We start from the raw sequence: 24,343 nt of genomic DNA, 5'->3' as shown, positions 1-24,343 counted from the left end.
AAATACTACATACAGTTTTGCACGGGCAGCGCATGCAGCATCTTCTTCTGACTAGATCACAAACTAAATTTGTTTATTACCGCCATCTGTTTTCAGGCTTTACAGTCTGTCCTCTGACAAGAGATTGTCTGATGATTTTGCAAAGGATGTACAGGAGTGGATATTTCACATGAATCAACTGTAATTTACGCAAAACAAAGATTGAAATGCGGTCTACGTCAAAGACTTAAAGCACATGCAGGAGGTGAATAATAGCCTTTTTAAACTGATTAATTTTTCTTCTTTATTGCACTCTAGATCAAATGTCCATTTTACAGTTATGAATGGTCATAGTAAAATTTGTGCCCCACAGTTCCCTTTCAGTCAGTCATGTTCAACGTTACGTCAGTGACTGACGAATTGGGATCTCGCCAGAGAGATGAATCGCCTTCGAGTGTTAACAAAACAAGCCAATGAATGTTGGCGTGCGAGATTAGCATCTCGCAACCCGCCCCGCAGCGCGGGTATATAAGGAGAATGCGTGCAGTCGCAAATTCAGCTTTTTGCTTCGGAGCGAGCCTTCAGCTTCCTGAGCAGAGTGTCGTCAAGACAGCCTTTTGACACGAGTGCTGATGTTATGGGGCATCAGCGGGGGTTGCCAGTGCTGCTGCTTTTTTCTCAATGTGCTTCAGCTTCCCATTCTGTGGTCACGCTGCAACTCCTCCTGGGTGCTTCAACACTTCGGTATTTTTACAAAAACTAAAAGAGCAATTACTAAAAGAGCTCCACGAGTGACGGGGCGTCTATTTAAAGATGTCTTTCCACTCGTGGGTTTCTGGATGTGGTAGTTTCCTGGCTCCATCTGATGGTCATGATCGCTGCATCTCGTGCCTGGGCCTCAAGCACGCTGAGGGAGTGTTCGTGGATGAGTCATATTCTCCTTGTGGGAACAATGACCATCGCAATATTGCGATCAAGGCTGCTCTTCGTCAAACAAGGAGGAGTCCCCCTCCCCATGCCCTGTTCTAGTTCCTCCTTCAAGAGGAGGGCTACTTCGGTTCATGGCCAGGGTGATCTGAGGGTAACAGTGAGGGCTTCCCCGCCGAGCGAGTCTCCACGGGCCCCTCACTCCTCCAGCGCATCGTGCCCTCTGGTGTACCGCGATGTTGATGCTGATGCCTCGGTCAGGGCAGGGGCCCAGCACTTCATCCATCCCACCAGCAGATGACCTGATGTTGATCACTGCAATCGGGGGACAGGCTAGGCTCTGGAGATGAAGATTTGGCCACGCTGCCTCCTTCTCTCCTTTCGCCAGCAGGCAGCAGGGCCCGGTTCAAGGACGCTCTGCCTTCTCACGAGCCCCCTGCCCAATCGCAGAGCCAGGTAAGAGTCACACCACTCACTCAGACCACACTCCGGGACGCTGTGCCTTCTGGGTCGGGTCCCTGTGCTTAGCCTCACTGCCCCACCACAGGTACGTCGGTGGTTCCCCAAGTTCCACTTGTTCAGTCTCTGGGGGCCTGGCTAGTGCTCCCCAGACCGTCTCGCTGGCTCACGAGAACTGTCAGACTTGGCTATGCGATTCAGTTTGCCCGGCAAACCATGGATCCCCTCTCCAATCTGGAGGACCTCCTACTCCTACACGGATACCCATTCACCGTCTGTCCTGAGGGGGATCTCGCCAGTGCCACTCCGGACCCAGTGCTCAGCCCACAATCTCCCTGCTTCGCAGAGTGCATGCCCAAGCCCACCGTTGATGGAGAGCCAGAGCCCGCCACGACTAATGAGCCATCGTCACATGGAGCGACAGTGCTGAGGATTCGCCGTGGAGCCAGAGCTGCTGTTGACGTCAGTCAAGGTGTGTGAGCCGGCAACAACTCTGCCCCCTGAACCACAGCTGAGAGTGAGCTGTGTATGGCGCGGTGACTGTGCCACACTGAAGAGGAGAGGGCTCCCATTCCTAAGTTCTGGCCTGAAAGCCCGGAGGCTCACAAATGCCTGCCCTCCCACCCGCTCCTGCCTCCTCAGCTGTCATCCGGCAGCCCCTTTGCTCGCCCTCAGCCCACCATCAATGCTGTGTGAGCTCCACAGGACTGCCTGGTCGGAGTATCCCTTGGCTCTGCCTCCAGCCTCTGGGCTCCAGACACCACCTCGGCCTGTTGACCCATCGGCTCGACCCTGGCTCCTAGCTCCCTCCTCCTAGCTCCCTCCTCTCCACCGTGACCCGGCAGTCCACTAGCTCTGCCAGCTCCCTCATTCCTCAAGCTCCGCCTTGGTCTGGCGTTGACCATCCTGTGCCTCAAGACTCCACTCATCAGGCTTTGTCTTGTCCCTCCGGCCCCGTCAGCCTCCTTCATCCCCTCGGCGGCTTCTCAGTCCTCTGTTGCTCTGGCTCCACCACAGCCTCTGGGACCCATGCCTTTGCATCGGTCGCCAGTGCCATCTGCTCCACCTAGGACCTCTGTATCCTCTCCGTCACCCTGGCACATTGGATCTCCGCCTCCACCTCAGACTCCTCCACCACCTGCTCCGCCGCCATTGGTTGTCCCCCTGGAGTCGGCGACCATTCCTCCTCCATGGCTCCTCCCTCCACCGGCTCCACCGTGGGCCGCTGTTATGGCTGTGGCCTGGGTCCTGCTGTGCTTCTCCTGCTCCATGCCCCTCCTGTCTTCTTCCTTCTTCGTTGCCTCCCTGGTCTCTGTCTGCCGGCCCTCTCCCAGGTGCCCGTCCTCCTTCCGAGCCTCCTCCTTAGTTCCCACCCGTCCCTGTCCCCATCCCCCTCTGTTCTACGGTGCGAGGACGTGCCTTCCGGGAGGGGGGGGGGTGATATGTCAGGATTATTGACCTGTTTTGCCCGTTTCTGTTTTAGTGTTCCCTTATTTGGACATGTTCCTGTTCTTGTCTCATTATTAGTTGATTCCCCACTACTGTCTGTCTCTCATTAAGTTTAGTGTAAATGTGTAGTCTCCTCATTTCCGCATTCCTCCCGTAAGCAAAGCGTAACAATTATATAACTACACAGTAGCCTATTTTTTTATTGTGTGTATCTGATAGTTTACAAAATCAAATGATTGGGACACTTTTTGTCATTGAAATGGCTTGGAAAAGTGTCCAAATCAACCTGAATTCACCCTAATCTTTGAAATCATGATTGCATTACAGTATCTTCCCCTTGGAATTATATGGTTTTATCTGACATTTTTGTCAAAATCAAGTTATTCACATATTCCTATTCTGTGACAACTTATTTATATTATGTGATAGATTTTTTAATGTTCTGTACATCTTGGGACTTTTTATTTAAATAAACAAAAAAGTTGTATCTAAACAGTCGAATGGAATGCAAAAACTTTGAAGCTCAAAATCTCAAAACTACTCAGAATGCAGATAGAACCTTATAATTCCAAGGGGACGGTATGTTGTTTTAAACCCCAAATATTTTACTTATATTTAAATTAACTTCATTATAATTCATCATTAATAATTTGTTATTTGTTATGTTAATTGTAAAAAAAAAATAACAATAAAAAATGAAAGTACTGTAGTTCAAATGTAGCTAGCTACTTTTTTGATATTAACTTGTAGTGTAGCTAGCTACTTTTTCAGAAGGGTAGCTTTAATGTACTATAGCTTAACTACTTTAATCCAGTATTGAGTAGCTTGTAGCGGGTCAGGCTACAGTTTCAGAGTAGCTTCCCCAACACTGCATGCTGGTTAGAAATATGTCAGAGGGCAGTCTGCTTTGCTCTGATGTATACAACAGTGACAGTATTACTCAGACTATGTCTGAAGACTTTGCATACTTTGTCTTACTGTTCAAAAATATCAAAAATATTGTTCTATTTACAGACACTTTAGTGATACAAATACATTTTAAGATACTTTTTACAGATTAGTAAAAAGAATAAATAGTAGTCATGCAGTAGTGCTCCCTGTCATTTCCTGTCTCTAATACTGCACAGAAACTATTAAAGAACACAAAAGTAATTCATAAGCATATTCTTAGAGGTATTTTTACCCTGAAAAAAAATAAACTTTGACGAACCTCCTCCATCACGTCCTGTTTTTGTGCCCTCATTGAGATCAGAATCCTCCTTCTCTTCATTGTCTCCTTTGACTGAAGCTCCAGATTTGTTCTGATCTTGATCCACCGATGAGCCATCATCTTCATACATCTCACAGATGAGAAATTCTTCATGTTCTTTCTTGAGTATCTTCTCTATTCTTCTGAACAACTCAGAGCGCCATCCTGTGTTTCCTGTATCAAATTGAAGATGTTCTCCTCCACATTCCTTTATTAAATAATGAATAGCAATATCCCATATAACAGAAGTCAGTTTGGATGTGTGTGACTCATCATCAGTAGTCAGCACTATAGTGTGTTTAATGGCCTGCTTACTGAAGAGGTTCAGCACATATTTCACTCTGTGTCTGTCATTCTCTCTGAAGTTGTTGTACTGCAGTACAAGTACGATCACATGAGGTCCTGGAGCAGACAGAGACACACACTCTCTCACTCCCTGAACTGTCTGTTGGTTTGAGAGATTTTGCTGGAGCAGGTGAGTGTTGATGACTGTGATGTGTCTCTCGTTCACCACTTCACTGATGCTCACAATTTTCTTCTGTAAATAAGATGGAGCTTTAGTGTGAAATGCTTCTCTACCCAGTATAATGTTTCCCACTCGGCTGTTTTCTGATTCATTCTTTCCAAGCAGAACAATCCTCAGATCGCTCACTGAAAAAGAACACAGACACACATACACAAACGTTAAGTTTTTATTTTTTTCGGGGACTTTCCTTAGACTTACTGATTTTTATATGAAGTATATATTCTATCTTCTAACCCTAAACACAACCCTCACAGAAAACTTTCTGATTTTTACATTCTCCAAACAACAAAATTTAGTATGATTTACAAACTGTTTTTCTCATGGGGACCAAAAAATGTCTCCACAAGGTCCCCACAAAACTGACTGGTATTACTATACTTGTAGGGACATTTGGTCCCCATAACATAGGGAATACCAGGTACATATAAACATACACACTCACACACATACAAAAAATGTAATAGTAATAAAAACACTGCACAATCATCACTTAATCTCATTTTAAAAATTATACAAGATAAATGACAGAATTAGCATACCAGGTCCTACCAGATTTAACACAAGACACAAGTTGTAATGTTAAAACAGCAAGTAACACCTTTAGAAAGCTCTATAAAAGATTTATAAGCCACCATTTAATAACCACTTAATTGTTTATTTTTTATTTTGTTTCCCATGGGACAGCTGCTCGCCATAACATGAAAACGCACCATAAATGTAGTCCATTATTTTGTGCATTTTATTCCAAGTTTTCAGGAGTTGTACAATACCACCGTGTGAGAAAAATATTTGTTTTCCATAATATAATCATTATACATTATTAACAGTACATAGCTGCCGTCTCATCCGTTAAAACTTTCTAAATTGGCACTTCAACACAATGACACTGGTTTGCGGCAGTGAGGTCAAACCTCGCTCCTTATTGGCTGTCACTTGTGATTTGCGACCACCATAGATTGTTTGCAACATGCCAAATTGTGTTGAGTGAGATGCAGCGCGATGATGCAGCTTACAACTTCGTCAATAATTCATATACTGATAATTTACTAATGGTTTATTCATCATTTGTTCATGATTAACAATTGTTTATTGAGATAATTATACAAAACAATTTTGACATAAATACTTCAATGATTTATAAGTGATAAATAATGTATCAATTAATAACTTATAAACCATATACACATGATCTGTTTGATTAATTTCATGATTTAAACTTTTTTTAAGATAACTTACAACACATTTGTAAATCGTTAGCATACCACTCATTAATCATTTATGAACATATAGTCATGTTTTGTAAATGATTCGTTCATAATTAACTAATAATTTAAAAGTGACTTATAACTGAATAAAACATTACTAAAATGTTAACTTATTACTTATTGATCATTTATGAAAGTATAGTCATGTTTTGTAAATGTTTAATTCATCATTAACAAATAATTTATAAATGACTTATAACAGAACGTTATTATAAAGTGTTACCAGTGATGATTGTAATGCGATTTACCTCTTGAGTGTCTGTGTTGATGCCTCACCTTCAGTGGTGAATTTGAGTCATACTGAGTTAAGATTAGTAAAAATAAATTGAGTCCTGGGTCTCAGTAAATTTTTTTTTTTTTAAATCCGCGTGGCATGGTCCGCTACCGATTACCTTTAGAAACTGCCCTTTAGTAATATATTGGAGTCTTCCCTGCCCCGTGTGTTAGAGCAAGTGGCTCTTAAACTTGTTGGACAGCTTTGAATGTTTAAGTGAACTTCGGAGCCATGAGTTTGAGTTGAGCTAAGTATATTTAAAAAAAAGCACAAGCCAGTTCCACCACACAGGTCTAGGAGGAGCAAATATCAGTCTATGATACAGCCTAGGCTTAAGGTATATATAGAGCTTTGCTATATATATATATATATATATATATATATATATATATATATATATATATATATATATATATATATATATATATTTGTCACACCCACAGACGTTTTGTTGTATTTTTCATTCCCTATGTGCTCTGTGTGACCTAGTTTCTATCTCCTGTTCATTGCGTCTATATGTTCAGGTGTGTCTAATCATTATCCTCATTTACGTTCCCCATATAAGTTGCATTCTGTTCAGTGATTCTTTGTCCGGTCTCGTTCATGGATACATGTGTTTCCCACCTTCCCTTATGTGGATAATTAAACACTGTTTCTCGTTATTCTTCTGCTTTGTGCATTCACTCCTGCACCACACTCTGACAAAAGACCGGACCTAACAAGAAAGTAAATTTAGTGGCGTCTTCCCTCGTTTTAATTTTAGTTTTTTTGTCATTTTTTTGTTTTGTGTAATGAATGATCCTGCTGTCCTCGTCCTCCTGCTGGAGCAGGGGAACCGCTCTCTCGAGGACCACACCAAAGACTTTGTGTTTCTCGCCAACCTGACACACTAACCGGACAGCTGCCTCTGTTTGTTTTATTAAGCTGGACTGAACACCTCCACACAAGGGCAGCTGTTTGGGGACGGTCCTCGAGAGAGCCTCGTCACCTTTGTTGAGTGGGTGCTGCTCACCGTGGACATCACAGTCGATGACACCAGCCCCACTCCTGACCCAGAGCCCAGCCCACCATCACTCTAATTTGTTGAGCGTCAGCCCGAGCCCACCCAGAGCCAGAGCCTCATCAACCGTCCGACCAGGTGCGAGAGCCGGCTACATCGCACGCGACGGTGGATGATATAGTGGAGCATGAAGGTGCTGAAGAAAGCCCCTTCCACTGCACCACCGCTGAAGGTGAGCAGTTGCAGGACTCTGAGGACTTTATTAACCATGGATATATATGCAGACATGCCTATTCTGCTTCCACCTCCATCTAAATGCTCTAGCTACCCAGAACTGCCTACATGCCTGGAATTCCCTCCCTCTCCTGCATCTTCCTGCTGCTTTACCATTGCCACCGCTGTCTCCTGTCAGCCCCTCTGCTCACCCTCAGCCCACCATCTGTAAGGTGGAATCACCGTAGGTCTGCCAGTCTCCAGCGGCATCGTGGCTGGAGGATCCTATGTCTCCGCCTCCAGCCTCTGAGTCCTGGACTCCGTCTCAGCCCTTCGACCCAGCTCCACCTTGGTCCTCAGTCGCTCCACTGCAGACCTCCGGATCTCCGCCTCAGTCGCCAGAGCCCTGGGCTCCACCCTGGTACTCCGGATCCTCCCCGTCGCCCTGGCTCATCAGCTCTCCGCCTCGGGCTCCACCACCACCTGCTCCACCACTGTCGGCCCTTGGAGTCATCAGCCCTTCCTCCACCATGGCTTCTCCCTCCGATGGCTCCACCGTGGGTCGCCATCAGGGCTGTGGCCATGGGTACTGCCTGGCTCCTCCTGCTTCAAGTCCCTACTGTCTACGTCCTGGCTCCTCCCTCTGTCTGATCCTCCCTGGCTCCTTCCTCCATCATCACCACCCTGGACTCTGTGGATCATCCTCCTCCCGGGTGTCCGTCCTCTGCCAGAGCATCCACCTGTACAGCCTTCCTGCCAACCCTTCGCTATCACCTTTTTCCATCCCACGTCCACTCCTTTGTCCACCTCCTTAGTCCATCTCCGTCCCTCTCTTTTTCATTGTGGTGCGAGGTCCCGCCTAACAGGAGAGGGTGAACCATGACTGATTTACCTAACTAGACTTCTACAAGATACAATCCATCACGCTAACCAAGTTCACAAAACTCTGGACTTTTGGTAGTACCTAGGATAGCAATGTCCACTAAAGGAGGCAGAGCTTTTTCACATTTGGCTCCCAAACTCTGGAATAGCCTTCCTGATAATGTTCAGACACACTCTGTTTAAATCTAGATTAAAGACACATCTCTGTGGCCAAGCATTCAAATAATGCATCTCATAATCTTGTACTGCAGTTGTATCTGAACAACTGTGCATTATTATTCTTTAGCTTGGGTTAAACAAATTTATTTTACTTGGTTGGAACAGCAGCTACGCTAATTATGTCCCTATTTGTTTCTCTGTTTCTACCAGGGAATCGACATCCCGTGGTAACTAGGATTTACACAAGCTTCAGTCTGGATCCAGAACACCTGAGAAGAGTTGATGCCAACCCCTCAGAAGACCTCAGATGATGCTAACCCTGAGACAACATACAGGACTACCAAATTTTGCTATAAGTTTGATTGCATCATATAATAACTGCTGCTAATAGTGTTCATCATCTGTTTGATTACGTCTTTAATTTATTTTTCCGTACATTTCTGCCATATGTAAATAAACTGAAAGTCACCACTGTTATTGTCACTACTAAATATTGTAGAAACTTAATTTTCTGTAAAATTGTTTTGCAACGTTTTGTATCGTTTAAAAGCAATATACAAATAAAGATGAATTGAATATACAGGTCCTTCTCAAAAAAATAGCATATTGTGAAAAAGTTCATTATTTTCCATAATGTAATGATAAAAATTAAACTTTCATATATTTTAGATTCATTGCACACCAACTGAAATATTTCAGGTCTTTTATTGTTTTAATACTGATGATTTTGGCATACAGCTCATGAAAACCCAAAATTCCTATCTCAAAAAATTAGCATATTTCATCCGACTAATAAAAGAAAAGTGTTTTTAATACAAAAAAAGTCAACCTTCAAATAATTATGTTCAGTTACGCACTCAATACTTGGTCGGGAATCCTTTTGCAGAAATGACTACTTCAATGCAGCGTGGCATGGAGGCAGTCAGCCTGTGGCACTGCTGAGGTGTTATGGAGGCCCAGGATGCTTCGATAGCGGCCTTAAGCTCATCCTAGAGTGTTTGGGTCTTGCGTCTCTCAACTTTCTCTTCACAATATCCCACAGATTCTCTATGGGGTTCAGGTCAGGAGAGTTGGCAAGCCAATTGAGCACAGTAATACCATGGTCAGTAAACCATTTACCAGTGGTTTTGGCACTGTGAGCAGGTGCCAGGTCGTGCTGAAAAATGAAATCTTCATCTCCATAAAGCTTTTCAGCAGATGGAAGCATGAAGTGCTCCAAAATCTCCTGATAGCTAGCTGCATTGACCCTGCCCTTGATAAAACACAGTGGACCAACACCAGCAGCTGACATGGCACCCCAGACCATCACTGACTGTGGGTACTTGACACTGGACTTCAGGCATTTTTGGCATTTCCTTCTCCCCAGTCTTCCTACAGACTCTGGCACCTTGATTTCCGAATGACATGCAAAATTTGCTTTCATCCGAAAAAAGTACTTTGGATCACTGAGCAACAGTCCAGTGCTGCTTCTCTGTAGCCCAGGTCAGGCGCTTCTGCCGCTGTTTCTGGTTCAAAAGCACACGCCTGTGCACGGTGGCTCTGGATGTTTCTACTCCAGACTCAGTCCACTGCTTCCGCAGGTCCCCCAAGGACTGGAATCGGTCCTTCTCCACAATCTTCCTCAGGGTCCGGTCACCTCTTCTCGTTGTGCAGCGTTTTTTTTGCCACACTTTTTTCCTTCCCACAGACTTCCCACTGAGGTGCCTTGATACAGCACTCTGGGAACAGCCTATTCGTTCAGAAATTTCTTTCTGTGTCTTACCCTCTCGCTTGAGGGTGTCAATGATGGCCTTCTGGACAGCAGTCAGGTCGGCAGTCTTACCCATGATTGCGGTTTTGAGTAATGAACCAGGCTGGGAGTTTTTAAAAGCCTCAGGAATCTTTTGCAGGTGTTAATTAGTTGATTCAGATGATTAGGTTAATAGCTCGTTTAGAGAACCTTTTCATGATATGCTAATTTTTTGAGATAGGAATTTTGGGTTTTCATGAGCTGTATGCCAAAATCATCAGTATTAAAACAATAAAAGACCTGAAATATTTCAGTTGGTGTGCAATGAATCTAAAATATATGAAAGTTTAATTTTTATCATTACATTATGGAAAATAATGAACTTTTTCACAATATGCTAATTTTTTGAGAAGGACCTGTATATATATATATATATATATATATATATATATATATATATATATATATATATATATATATATATATATATATATATATACATACAATATGTGTGTGTGTGTGTGTGTCCACAATTTTGTTTTATTTTGTTTGATATTAAAAAATAACAATACAATGGTTACAAATAAAATTAAATAATAAAGATACAAATGAAATAAAATGCTTTACAGGAGTGTATTTAACAGTAGCCTTCAAGTAAGAAATACTACAAAAATTTAATAATTAAATGTAAAATAAATAAAGCACTGCATAGTCTTCACTTCATGGATTAAATAATCACTTTATTAGCTTTAATAATAATCAGTGTATAAGTAAAGAGCAGTGAGTGATTTTCTCTTTTCCTTTTTTGTTTGAATAACATTAAATGATACCAAAAATTCTCGTCAAGATGGACACAATTTTGTGTGTATTTGACCATTCAAGTGCAATAAGAAAGATGTGAAACAGAACTGAATAGGCAATTGCTTTTATTACAAATATGCCTTTTATTAAAATGCTGTCATTTTCTGAAGTACCCATACTAATAAAACTAGGAATCGTACCATTTTCAACAGCGGGATATCACATTAATTTTTAACACTGCTTTAGCATTGCTACGGGCTCATGACATTCAACTCTACCTCTCAATCCAGCCAGATGATATGACAATAGCTGCTCACATCTCAGCCTGCCTGACAGACATTTCTTGCTCGACCTTGCCAAGACAGAACTGCTTGTGGTTTCATCCAACCGAACACTTTTAATGGGTGATTAAATTCAGAGGAGAAATTCAACAGACACACACACACACACACACACACACACACACACACACACACACACACACTGAAACTTGTCTATGGAATGTGTGGTTTCTTTAACAGGCCTTTGGTCACTTTATTTTGACTAACTACCAGATGGCACTGTTTTTTACACTCTCAAAGCTTTCTGTCTTTTTACAGAACAGTCAGAGGATGACCTCAGTGCTTCACGAGGCGTCATTTCTCTATCCGTAGTTTTAATGTTATGTGCACAAACAAAAGCCTAAAAGTGTGTGTGTGTGTGTGTGTGTGTGTGTTGAATTTCCCCTCTGAATTTATTTACCCATTAAACTGAGGCATTAAATGTTCGTATAATTTCAATAGGCCTAATAAAATAATGTACACAAATATGAATTGCATGTGGCACATCTTTTATTTTCCTGAAACAATTTGTATTCTTCATATTACTTGTTTAACTGGGTGTTTAAATAAATTAAATAAGTTTAAATGAAAACTAGGTGCGAAGGTTCCGACATGCAAAGTGAATCTCGCATGTGATTGGACAGAAAGTGAGGCTTAAATGTTTAAATAAATGTTAACACCATACTGCTGCTGCTGTTGTTGCTCTTTCAATAAGCAAATTTAAAGGGTATACAATAAATGAAATGCCAAATGAACATACAATAATAAACCTTTGTTTTTATCAAAAGTAAATCATGACACCTCATAAAATATAAAAAGATGTAACAATTTATCCAGTTTAATAAAATAAATGAACACTAATAAAATAAAGTAACAAACTGACTCCAATATTTTTTTTCCACATCATGCTAAAGTTTTACAGACTATGAGACATTCACACTTCCTGTAAATATTGCACAGTTCCATAGTGTTTAAAAAAGTCCTTTGTGTAATTTATGCATTTTGTTCTCTAACTGCACTTGGATAAAAACTGTTCTTAAGTCTGGAGGTGTGGACCTGAATAGCCCTGTAACACCTCCCAGAAGGTAGCAATGTGAACAGCATGTTTCCTGGATGGGAACAGTCTTGAATTATGTGTGCCATGTGACACAAGCATCTGGCTCTATATATGTCGGCCAGTGAGGGAAGCGGTGTTCTTATAATGTTCTGTGCTGACTTCCTCACTCACTCCAGAGCATTCTTATCAGTCATAGTGCAGCTTTTAAACCACACAAGGATGTTATAAGTGATAATACTCCATTGAGCATTTGTAAAAGGATAGCAGAAATCTATCACCAACTCCTTTGTTTTTGAGGAGTTGAGTATCAAGTTGTTATCCGAGCACCAGGCAGTAAGCTTTTGGATCTCATCTCTGTAGGCAAATTTGTCGTTGCACTTAACTCATCCAATGTGCACTTCTTTCCTGTAGATATGGGGTAGGAAGGCTGTTTATGATGGGAGTAGGATGCTGGGTGGTATTAGCTTATTCAGGATTCTGACAGCCTGGGGGAAAAAAGCTGTTGCAGAACCTTGCCGTGCGGGTCCTGATGCTGTGTAGTCTTCTGCCTGATGGCAGATGGTCAAACAGATGGTGGGAGGGGTGAGATGAATCTTTCACAATGGCAGAGGCTCTGCGTACACAGCGTGCCTGATAGATGTCCTGGATCGAGGGGAGGGAGATCCCTATGATCCTCTCAGCTGTCTTCACTGTGCACTGGAGGGTCTTGCGTTCTGCTGTTTTGCAGTTTCCAAACCACACAGTGATGCAGCTGGCCAGGACGCTCTACACAGTTCCTCTGTAGAAGATGGGGAATTCTCTATGAGAATGGGGGGTGGGAGGCTGGCTCTCTTCAGCTTCCGCAGGAAGTGAAGACGTTGTTGCGCCTTCTTCATAGTGGAGCTGGTGTTGATGGACCAGGTGAGGTCGTCAGAAATGTGCACACCAAGGAACTTGGTGCTCCTGACTCTCTCTAGTCTTTAGTGTCTTTAGTACCATAGAAGTGGTTGTTAATTTTCTGTGCATACTGGCGTTTTGCTTTCCTGATGGCTTTGGAAAGCTGAGCTCTTGCTGACCTGAGAGGCCCTTCCTCCACCAGTTTGAAGGCGTCATCCCTCTGTCTGAGCAGGGCATGGACCTCAGCTGTCAGCCATGGCTTCTGGTTGGCACGCATAATTATGGCTTTTTCAACAGTGACATCCTCAATGCACTTCTCTATGTATCCAGTCACAGAGTTTGTATATTCTTCCAAACAGACGTGCTGGTCATAGGTGGCAGCTTCCCTGAACATGTTCCAGTCTGTGCTGTCAAAGCAGTCTTGTAGGGCTGAAGTGGCTCCTTCTGTCCAGACTTTGATGGTCCTGCTTACTGGCCTGGAGCGTTTAAGCAGTGGCCTGTATGCTGGGAAGAGCAGCACGCATAGGTGGTCAGATAGTCTCAGATGGGGGCGGGGGATGGCTTTTGTGTGATTCACGGACGTTTGATCTCCTCTTGTGGCAAAGTTGACATGCTGGTGAAACTTTGGTGCAACAGTTTTCAAGTTTGCATGGTTGAAATCCCCGGCAATAATGAAAAAGCCAACTGCAGTTTTACATACATTCTAAACCATAAACATCTTAAAGACATCTAATAGACGTCTATTTGACGTCTGAAAGGCGATGTATTGCAGATGAGCAAACTCTCTAAAAAATATGTCTTTCAAATGTAAATGCAGACGTCAAATAGACAATATACTATGCTCTGGGACATACTTAGGCCTGTTCTTATCTCCCATGACATCTGAAAGACGTCTGTCAGATGTTGACAGCAGATGCTTTCAAGATCAATAGATCTTTAACAGACATCTTGCAAACGTATGTGTGCTAGGATGGTGTACTATTTCAGGTAGATTTTTGAAGTATGGAGGCTAAGTGCTATCTCTTGCACTTTGGTGAATGATTCTGTTCAGAACTACAAATGCAAAAATGTTAAAAACTACAAAGTTTTAACAGTTAAGTAGAGAGATTTCAATTAACTGGATTGAGTTAGACTACTAATAATCAGCATTTAACCTAGTAAAAATGCATGAATGACCCACGCCTGGCAGATCAACATGCTACTTCTTTTCTCTCCAGTACGGTAGGAAATTAAATTAAATGGGGATGTTAATTGTAACAAGATGATTGACAGACCGGTTTGCATTTACATTTTGTGATTTAGCAGACGCTTTTATCCAAAGCGACTTACAAATGAGGACAATAAAAGCAATCAAAACCAACAAAAGAGCAACAACAGTTTTAAGAAAACAACTAGATAGAATATAGAAAAAAGAAACCTAGTGTTTTTTTTTTTAAAAAAAGAAACAGAATAGAAAAGAGAAATCTAGTGTTAGTTTTTCAAGAAAAGCTGGCAGTTAGAGAATAAATATGCAATTGATAGAGGTGTGTGTGTTTTTATTAATAAAAAGAAGACAGATAGATAGGATAGGAATTGACTGGAAGACCTGCCAAGAGAGCAGTTTTTACAGTGACAATATGCATGACAGAGACATGGTCGCAAAGTATTCTTCTGCCACACACTTAAATTTGTGTACTTCTTCATAAAAAAGAGAACATACAAGTGGGCAACTGGGGTGCAGCATACATGCCTCGATACGGGGCTTTTTTGGAGACTGTGCAGTGCTTTGATTGAAGTGAATATGTTTACCTTTATTTTAAATGATTCAATGCATTTTACTTCTAAATGTATCTATTAAGTTGCTAAAGCAAGTAGCAAAACATGAAACGGCCAACTCTTGTGCCTCTTCTTTGTTACATGCATTCCTGCGGGTCATAAAGAACTTTGTTTTGTCAGTTTGTGAGTTTTATTTACACACACACACACACACACACAGACACACACACACACACACACACACATATATATATATATATATATATATATATCGCAAACAGTGAGCTGTCAATTACTCAGCTTGTGCAACAGGACCGCTGCGGGAACGCATCCAAACAGCAACCGCATGTTGCTTTAAACATTTTAACACGGAAAAACTGCGCACCGCACGCACTGTAGAACGAACAGTTTAAAGCATATTTGAAAAGGATAGCCTATTAAAATATAAAGTAATTTAAAACATAAATCTATAATAATGTTGGTCTAGATAACAAACCTGATATGTATTGAAAAGTTGAAAAATATGCTATATTAAAATGTATGTGTGATGTAGCCTTTTACAGGTCATTCCTTTCTTCCTGGTGTTCAAGAGTGCAGTGAAATAATAATTTAATAAACTAAACAAAGTAGAACATTGCCTACTAATATTTCATAATTACTTAACTCATTGAGAAAACGTTGCTGTATATATGTGTATCTAATTCCTGAACTTGATGCCATTTCAACACCAACGCCTTGAAATCAATATAAACAAGAAAAACGATTAAAGCCTAGCTTGGTTTAGGCAGCATTTATGCTCATAGTGATATAGAAAGCCAAAAACCAGAAGACATAATTCCTCCAGGCCATTTCACAATGTATGCAGTCTATAAAAATGTATGTAAGATATAGCCTTTACCATTATTCCTAGTGCTCAATGCCACTTTTAAACATAAATGTAAAAGCACAGCGAAAAATCATTTAATAAATGAAGTAAACCATTGCCTACTGTTGGCTAATGTTTCATAAATACTCCATAAATCATTGAGAAAACGTTGCTGAATATTTTTGTATCTAATTTGATGCCTACCTGAACTTGACGCCATTTCAACACCAACGCCTTGAAATCAAAATCGAAAGAAAAACCCAGAAAGACGAGAGACCCTCATCTGTGCTCCGCCTGCAGGGGCTGAAAAAAAGAAAGAAAGAAAAAAAAATGGTAAGATTTATTTGAGTGAACTGAGAATTAAACTTTGTAAGAATGAAATTATGTATTCCAATTCTGTCCGTGTCTTCCATAAATTTTTCCTCTTTTAAACCAGAAATTAAATACGAAAAATGCAGTTTCTTCTTTAATTGTTCTGATTAATACACACTCTAAAAAATGCTAGCACTAGGTAAAATATGGACTGAACCAGCGATTGGGTTGTTTTGACCCAGCAGTTAGGTTACTATCTGGGTTAAAAATTTTACCCAATCGCTGGGTCAAAACAACCCAGTTTTTTAGAGTGCAATAAGCAGAAACAAAAGCATTTTCATTATTCAAAATTCTTATTACAATATACAATTGTTTGTATATTTTTTGTATATATATTATAGCACCTGTGATATATATATATATATATATATATATATACACTGCTCAAAAAAATTAAAGAAACACTTTGAAAACACATCCTGCATGATATTTTTCCCCATTGAGATCTGATATCTATACTGCTATGGACTGGGTAATTTGTTAGGAATGAAAAGATGCCACATTGTTTAATGGAAATGAAAATTATCAACCTACAGAGGGCTGAATTCAAAGACACTCAAAATTAAAGTGAAAAAAGGATGCAGCAGGCTAGTCCATTAAGCTGAAATTTCATTTGCAGCAACTCAAAATGGTACTCAGTTGTTTGTATGGCCCCCACGTGCTTGTATGCATGCCTGACAACATCAGGGCATGCTCCTAATGGGACGAAGGATGGTGTCCTGGGTATTCCCTCCCAGATCTGGACCAGGGCATCAATGAGCTCCTGGACAGTCTGAGGTGCAACCTGGCGACGTCAAATGGACTGAAACATAATGTCCCAGAGGTGTTCTATTGGATTTTGGTCAGGTGAGCGTGGGGGACATTCAATGGTATCAATTCCTAAATCCTCCTGGAACTGACTGCATACTTTTGCCACATGAGGCCGGGCATTGTCATGCACCAGGAGGAACAAGGACCCAATGCACCAGCAAAGGGTCTGACAACCGGTCCAAAGATTCCATCCTGATATCTAATGGCAGTAAGTGTGCCATTGTCTAGCCTGTAGAGGTCTTTGTGTTCCTCCATGGATATGCCTTCCCAAACCATCACTGACCCACCACCAAACCGGTCATGCTGAACAATGTTGCAGGCAGCATAACATTCTCCACCGCTTTTCCAGACCCTTTTACATGTGTCACACATGCTCAAGGTGAACCTGCTCTCATCTGTGAAAAGCACAGAGTGCCAGAGGCGGACCTGCCAATTCTGGTGTTCAATGGCAAATGCCAATCAAGTGTGTAGTAATACTTTTTTTTTTTTTTCTAAGGAACCTTCAGTCCATAGTGATTCCTGTTCACCTTCAGATGGCAACGCCACTGATACCAGGACTCCCGATGAGCCCAGCTTCTTTGAGAATGATGCCATTTCCGCATACTGCATACTTGCCTTCACATGTACTGCCGCATTTCCAGCAGGAGGTGGAAAAATTTTGAAGTATTTGGTGGGCCAGACCCAGATCCTAGAAACATCCAGTGAACAGTTTCATCTGTAACTTCATGTGCCAACAAGTAACTACACTGTAAAAAAACGGTAATCTACTGGCAGCTGAGGTTGCCAGCATCATACTGTAAAAATACAGCGCCCTACTGTTTTAGAAATTAACAGAATTTTACCGTTTTGTTAAATACAGCATATAGCTGTTAAATTACATGCTAAACACAACCACAATATTTTAGATTAAACTACTATTATGCACTACATTTTATGTTTGTCTATGTGGATTACAAAAAAACAGAAAAATGCTAGTTATTTTTTTCTTTTTTTTTTTAATACAACACCATAAATTCTACACAGTGCTTGTGAATACACTATGCAACAAAACAGGCAAAAATTACAAGTAACCAAGAAATATTCAGTGCATACTGTACGCTATGGTGCAACAAAAAGCACCAATCAAAAAATCTAAATGCAAAAACGGCTTAAGAAAAAAAAAAAAAAAATAACCAATACACAATATAAAAAATAACTTTCCTGTACATAAAATACAAATCTAGCCTCTAATCAATATTCAGCAAACACCAGCTCAAAAACTGCAGTTTCACTAAAATAAACAAATTACTTAAAATTATTACATAAATTGAACTCTCAAATCAGCCTTTAACAAACAACAGCTCTTTTGTTTTATAAATAAAATGGCTTCTAGTGTGCAAATCAATATTAGAAAGAGAAAAAAAAGCAAACAGAGAAAAGAACCAATAAAAGCACCAATCAACGTTTCAAAATACAAAAATGGCTGAGGAAAAATGAAACAAAACAATATAGAAATAACTCTCCAGTACATAAAATACCAAATCTAGCCTCAAATCAGCCCAAAATGGCCTCTAGTATACAAATCGATAATACAGAAGGAAAAACAAAAATAAACATCAGCCCACTACATATTTCTGAAAAACGACTGCATGAGTGGGGAGTTCCAGCTACATCTTAAATAAAGTGCCATTCAAAGTCCATAAGTCTTTTTAAAAGATTTGATACTTTATTACTGACGGTTATGGTCTTCTTCTGCACGGTTTTCAGTTTTAGATGTCACTTTTCCCCTTGCAGCCTTGGTCCCCTTTTCTGGATTTATCCCAACAAAGCGTCTGAAAAGTAAAGTAAAACATTTTCAGTGAACAATGCTTTAAAACGGTATGATTTACAAAAAATAAATACATATTAAATCCTTTGTATTATTTCTGGAGAAAAATGACTGATTTTGTGTTCTGTAACAGAAAATAAGTGAAACAGCAAAGGCTGTTTTAAAGTACTTTCATGTTTTTTTTTTTCTCCACCAAGATAATGTAATATGATGAAATATAAGGTCTGATTGTCATGCAGGTGCATCGAAAATGAAATTGAGCTCCAAAAAGACAATAGAATTTTAAAGGTAGTCACAAGTGGTTTAATCTATGACTTCTGAAGCAATTCCATTTTTGGATGATAAGAGTCTAAAATGGGAAGATCTTTTTCATGTTCATGTGTGTCAATTACTAGAAAGTGTACTCACAACTGAAGTCATGATACCGACAGACTGCAGTGGCATGATGAACAGTGAAAGTGTTTGATTTTGGTCTGTTCTCACCTCAAACTAAACCAAATTAAACCACTGTACTTTAATTATATTTATGATGCTTTTATGCCCTTTGTATTTTGAAGTTACATATACACACACAGGTGCATCTCAATAAATTAGAATGTTGTGAAAAAGTTCATTTACTTCAGTAATTCAACTCAAATTGGGAAACTCGTGAATTAAATCATTTCAATGCACACAGACTAAAGTAGTTTAAGTCTTTGGTTCTTTTAATTGTGATGATTTTGGCTCACATTTAACAAAAACCCACCAATTCACTATCTAAAACAAATTAGAATATGGTGACATGCCATCAGCTAATCAACTCAAAACACCTGCAAAAGTTTCCTGAGCCTTCAAAATGGTCTCTCGGTTTGTTTCACTAGGCTACACAATCATGGGGAAGACTGCTGATCTGACAGCTGTCCAGAAGACAATCATTGACACCCTTCACAAGGAGGGTAAGCCACAAACATTCATTGCCAAAGAAGCTGGCTGTTCACAGAGTGCTGTATCCAAGCATGTTAACAGAAAGTTGAGTGGAAGGAAAAAGTGTGGAAGAAAAAGATGCACAACCAACAGAGAGAACCGCAGCCTTATGAGGATTTTCAAGCAAAATCGATTCAAGAATTTGAGTGAATTTCACAAAGAATGGACTGAGGCTGGGGTCAAGGCATCAAGAGCCACCACACACAGACGTGTCACGGAATTTGGCTACAGTTGTCGTATTCCTCTTGTTAAGCCACTCCTGAACCACAGACAACGTCAGAGGCGTCTTACCAGGGCTAACGAGAAGAAGAGCTGGACTGTTGCCCAGTGGTCCAAAGTCCTCTTTTCAGATGAGACCAAGTTTTGTATTTCATTTGGAAACCAATGTCCTAGAGTCTGGAGGGAGGGTGGAGAAGCTCATAGCACAAGCTGCTTGAAGTCCAGTGTTAAGTTTCCACAGTCTGTGATGATTTGGTGTGCAATGTCATCTGCTGGTGTTGGTCCATTGTGTTTTTTGAAAACCAAAGTCACTGTACCCGTTTACCAAGAAATTTTCTACTGACTAGCTTTTTGAAGATGCTGATTTCATTTTCCAGCAGGATTTGGCACCTGCCCACACTGCCAGGAGCATCAAAAGTTGGTTAAATGACCATGGTGTTAGTGTGCTTGACTGGCCAGCAAACTCACCAGACCTGAACCCCAGAGAGAATCTAAGGAGTATTGTCAAGAGGTAAATGAGAAACAAGAGACCAAAAAATGCAGATGAGCTGAAGGCCACTGTCAAAGAAAGCTGGGCTTCCATACCACCTCAGCAGTGCCACAAACTGATCACCTCCATGCCACGCCGAATTGAGGCAGTAATTAAAGCAAAAGGAGCCCCTACCAAGTATTGAGTACATGTACAGTAAATGTAAACATTTTCCAGAAGGCAAACAATTTACTAAAAATGTTTTTTATTGGTCTTATGAAGTATTCTCATTTGTTGAGATAGTGAATTGGTGGGTTTTATTAAATGTGAGCCAAAATCATCACAATTAAAAGAACCAAAGACTTAAACTACTTCAGTCTGTGTGCATTGAATTTATTTAATACACAAGTTTCACAATTTGAGTTGAATTACTGAAATAAATGAACTTTTCCACAACATACATATATATATATATATATTCACTTACACTGTATGGAAAAACCAATATCAGAATAGCTTTTGTTTGTGCTCCCCAAAAACAAGCAAGTCACAAAATTTTTAATTCAGTTATGCCAAAATTAGTAAAAATTGCAAAATATGCTGCACAGCTGAAGAGGTTAAAGGATTACTCCACCCCAAAATTAAAATTTTGTCATTAATCACTTACCCCCATGTTGTTTCGGAACACAACTTAAGAAATTTTAGGTGAAAACTGGTAGGCTTGAGACTGTCCCACTGACTGCCGGGTAAATTACACTGTCAAGGTCCAGAAAAGTATGAAAGACATTGTCTAAATACTCCATCTGCTGTCAGTGGTTCAATCTTTTCTGGACCTTGACAGTGTCAATGGGACAGTCACAAGCCTCCTGGTTTTCATCTGAAATATCTTAAATTGTGTTCTGAGGACAAACAAAGTTTTACAGGTTAGGAACGACATGGGGGTAAGTGAATAAATGACAAAATTGTAATTTTTTGGGTGGAGTAACACTTTAAATGAGAACATTATTTTAGGGGGAACTATTCCTGTAATCACATACTAATATAAACAAAAAATCATAAGTAAGTGCAAACTTTTTACCTTTGAAGGAATTCTAGTGTGGATGCTGCTTCCTCTTGGTACTGCAAATTAAAAATGTAATACGAAGAGAACAATGCAGCAAGTCCAGAGAGAAAAGTTGACTGCACACCCTCGCAGATTATTCGGCCTTCGAGGCTGATCATCCATTGTTTCATCCAGTAGCGAGTAGTGTGATATGTACATAAAAGAAATGGACTGATTAAAGTATAATTTATTATTTATTCTGGGGATTTATTCTATGATTTGTCATTTATTAACTTGGTGTAAAAAAGACACACAATGTCATGTCTTTCATGATTTAAATAAATAAATAAACAAACAAACAAATAAATAAATGAATGAAGGAACACAACATAAATGAAAACAAATCATGTGATTTGAGACTCAGGGATAATTCATAGACATTTGAAAATGAACCTTTTATTGCTTGTAATTTGTATGAATATATCTTCAATACAGCAAAAAAAAAAAAGAAAGAAAGAAATTTAGATAACCAACAATGTAGGTTTCTAGAAATGTAGTTTTATAGGTTTGTAACAATCTTACTGTGAGTACATGATTACAACTGAACAACTAACTCGGTTTCAGTTTTTAACTTAAAGGGATCGTTCACTTTAAAATGAAAATGTGGTGTTTATCAGCTTACCCCAAGGGCATCCGAGATATAGGTGACTTTTTTTCTTCAATAGATCCAATTTGTAGAATTTTAAGTCAAACCGTTGTAGTCTGTCAGTCATATAATGGTAGGTATAGGGAACTTTCTCTATGAAAGGAAAAAAAAAAAACATGCACAGAGAAATCCAAATGAAACCGCTCGTTTCGTGTCTTAGAGCAACAGTGTGAAGCTACGAGGGGCAACGTTTTAATTTGGATTTCTCTGTGCATGTTTTTTTTTTCCTTTCATAGAGAAAGTTCCCTATACCTACCATTATATGACTGACAGACTACAACGGTTTGACTTAAAATTCTACAAATTGGATCTAATGAAGAAAAAAAGTCACCTACATCTCGGATGCCCTTGGGGTAAGCTGATAAACACGGTGAACTATCCCTTTAATGCCATTGCAGCTTCAGAGACTAATTTTGTGAGAAACAAAATAACTTAATTGTATCATGATAAAAAACCTATGAGGTTTCTACAGGTAAACTAAAATCTCAGACTAATGGAGACTGATATTTCGTTAAATTAAACTGAATTAAAAATTAAATCTCCTCAAATACAAACCAGTATACAAGTGCAATAAAACAAGATCCAAAACAGTCGTTTCTACAATGATGCACATAAAGGTGGATCTTTTCCTGACAATAAAAACTTGCGTCAGCCTGGATTGTGCTTAGTTTTGTTATAGTGTAAAAACATACATGTCTCATATGATATACTTACCAAGCAGGATCAAACGAGGAGTCACAGGCAGGTTACCCGCCTTTTCAAGATCAGCAGGAGTGGCAGACATCTATTGGTAAAGATAATAATTTTATATAATTGATAGTATCTACAAGTAAATAAAATAAATAAACCTGTGTGACTTGTTTGCCAATTCAATGCAAAGAAGAGAATGGGGACCAAACCTTTAAACACCAAAATAACCATAAATGAAGGATAAAGGTAATTCAGATGAGTCAAGTGATTTACAGTAGCCAGCCTTTGGATGTGATTCCATTGGTTTGGGGTTAGAACAGCTCAAACTGTAACGCTTCTAACCATCAATTTCTAGGCATAATCATGAATCTAACCTTGACTACACTTCTTTGCACTTGATGCATATGCAGAGGTGAGAATGAGTTATCAAGCTTAAAATCATATCTGCCAAGGTAGAATGTAGGTAGAAATTTCAAGAAGCACAGTGAAAAATTAGTTACATTTGATCTGTCTTCACCCAAAACATTTGGATTGGTTTAAAAGACATGGATTAAATCACTGGAGTCTTATGCATTACCTTAATGGTGCCTTTATATCCTTTGGAGCTTGAAGCTCCCCATGCGTTTGCCTTATATGGACAAACACATAATTTTCCATTACAATATCTTTTGCTCCACAAACGAAGGTCACACAAGTCTGAGACCGCATAAGAATGAGTACATGAGAATTTCAATACAGGTATTCTTTCAAAAACTAACAAACATAATGAATATAAAAAATAAAAAAAAAAACTTACATTTTGTTGAAGAATGAGTCCTTCTTGGTTCTCGATGAAGTGAGCCATTAGGAGTTGAACAACGAGGTATGATGAATCAGTGGCTCCGTCTTTGGAAAGGACTGACTTCACTTTGTCGTTCGTAGGCTTGGTTTAAAAAACTCCACAATGCTCTTTCCACACTCCTGCATTGAAAGTTCAAGTGCACGTAGGACATTGATGTCAGTGAGAAGTTCAAAATGTGTGAACAGGCCTTTTTGCAAAAAGAGGTATGGCCACTTTTCCATTAACTCTGCAACAGACGGAGATGGTACACTATTTATTTGGCTTCGTTGCAGGCAGTAAGTTGTTTTCATCAGCTGGTTTACTTCAGCTTTCTCAGCTCCCTTTGCGCCTTCTCGAAGGTAGATATTCTCCAGCTTCTGACGTTTATTCTCAACAGAGGAATCCGTTTCCTCTAAAGGAAGATCAGGCTGAAACCGTGTGCAACCGTAGGTGTCGGTAGGTCCTCTTTTAACACCACTGCCTGATGACCTGTGCTGTCGGAAGCTGGCGGTTCGACTGAGGTTCTCTATTCTTGTGGAAGCTAGTGGCAAGGGTGAGGTTTTAAATTCTACTACAATTCGGCCATCATGAAGCTGATCTGCAAAGCTCTGGGGATATTGACGAACAATTGCTTTACAAATGGAAAGACACTGTGCACGT

The 24,343-nt window shown here is 40.1% G+C and overlaps 1 protein-coding gene across 2 annotated transcripts in view; it reads right to left on the bottom strand.

Moving 5' to 3' along the window:
- The window catches only part of LOC109057484 (trichohyalin-like), a 30,833-nt gene extending 14,529 nt beyond the window's left edge, over positions 1-16,304 (bottom strand). For both annotated transcript variants that reach the window (XM_042722891.1, XM_042722893.1), the window contains exons 1-2: positions 15,990-16,304; positions 4,025-4,714 (exon numbers count right to left, since the gene is read on the bottom strand). In XM_042722891.1, coding sequence (XP_042578825.1) covers positions 4,025-4,714; positions 15,990-16,005 — 706 coding nt within the window. In that variant the 5' untranslated portion in view covers positions 16,006-16,304. The remainder of the gene's footprint in view (positions 1-4,024; positions 4,715-15,989) is intronic.
- Between the last annotated feature and the right edge of the window lie 8,039 nt (positions 16,305-24,343).

The sequence above is a fragment of the Cyprinus carpio genome, chromosome B4, assembly GCF_018340385.1.
Source record: "Cyprinus carpio isolate SPL01 chromosome B4, ASM1834038v1, whole genome shotgun sequence".
NCBI classification, from domain to species: Eukaryota; Metazoa; Chordata; class Actinopteri; order Cypriniformes; family Cyprinidae; genus Cyprinus; species Cyprinus carpio.
The sequence above is the reverse complement of the archived record's forward strand: the minus strand, read 5'-3'. Positions and strand labels throughout refer to the sequence as shown.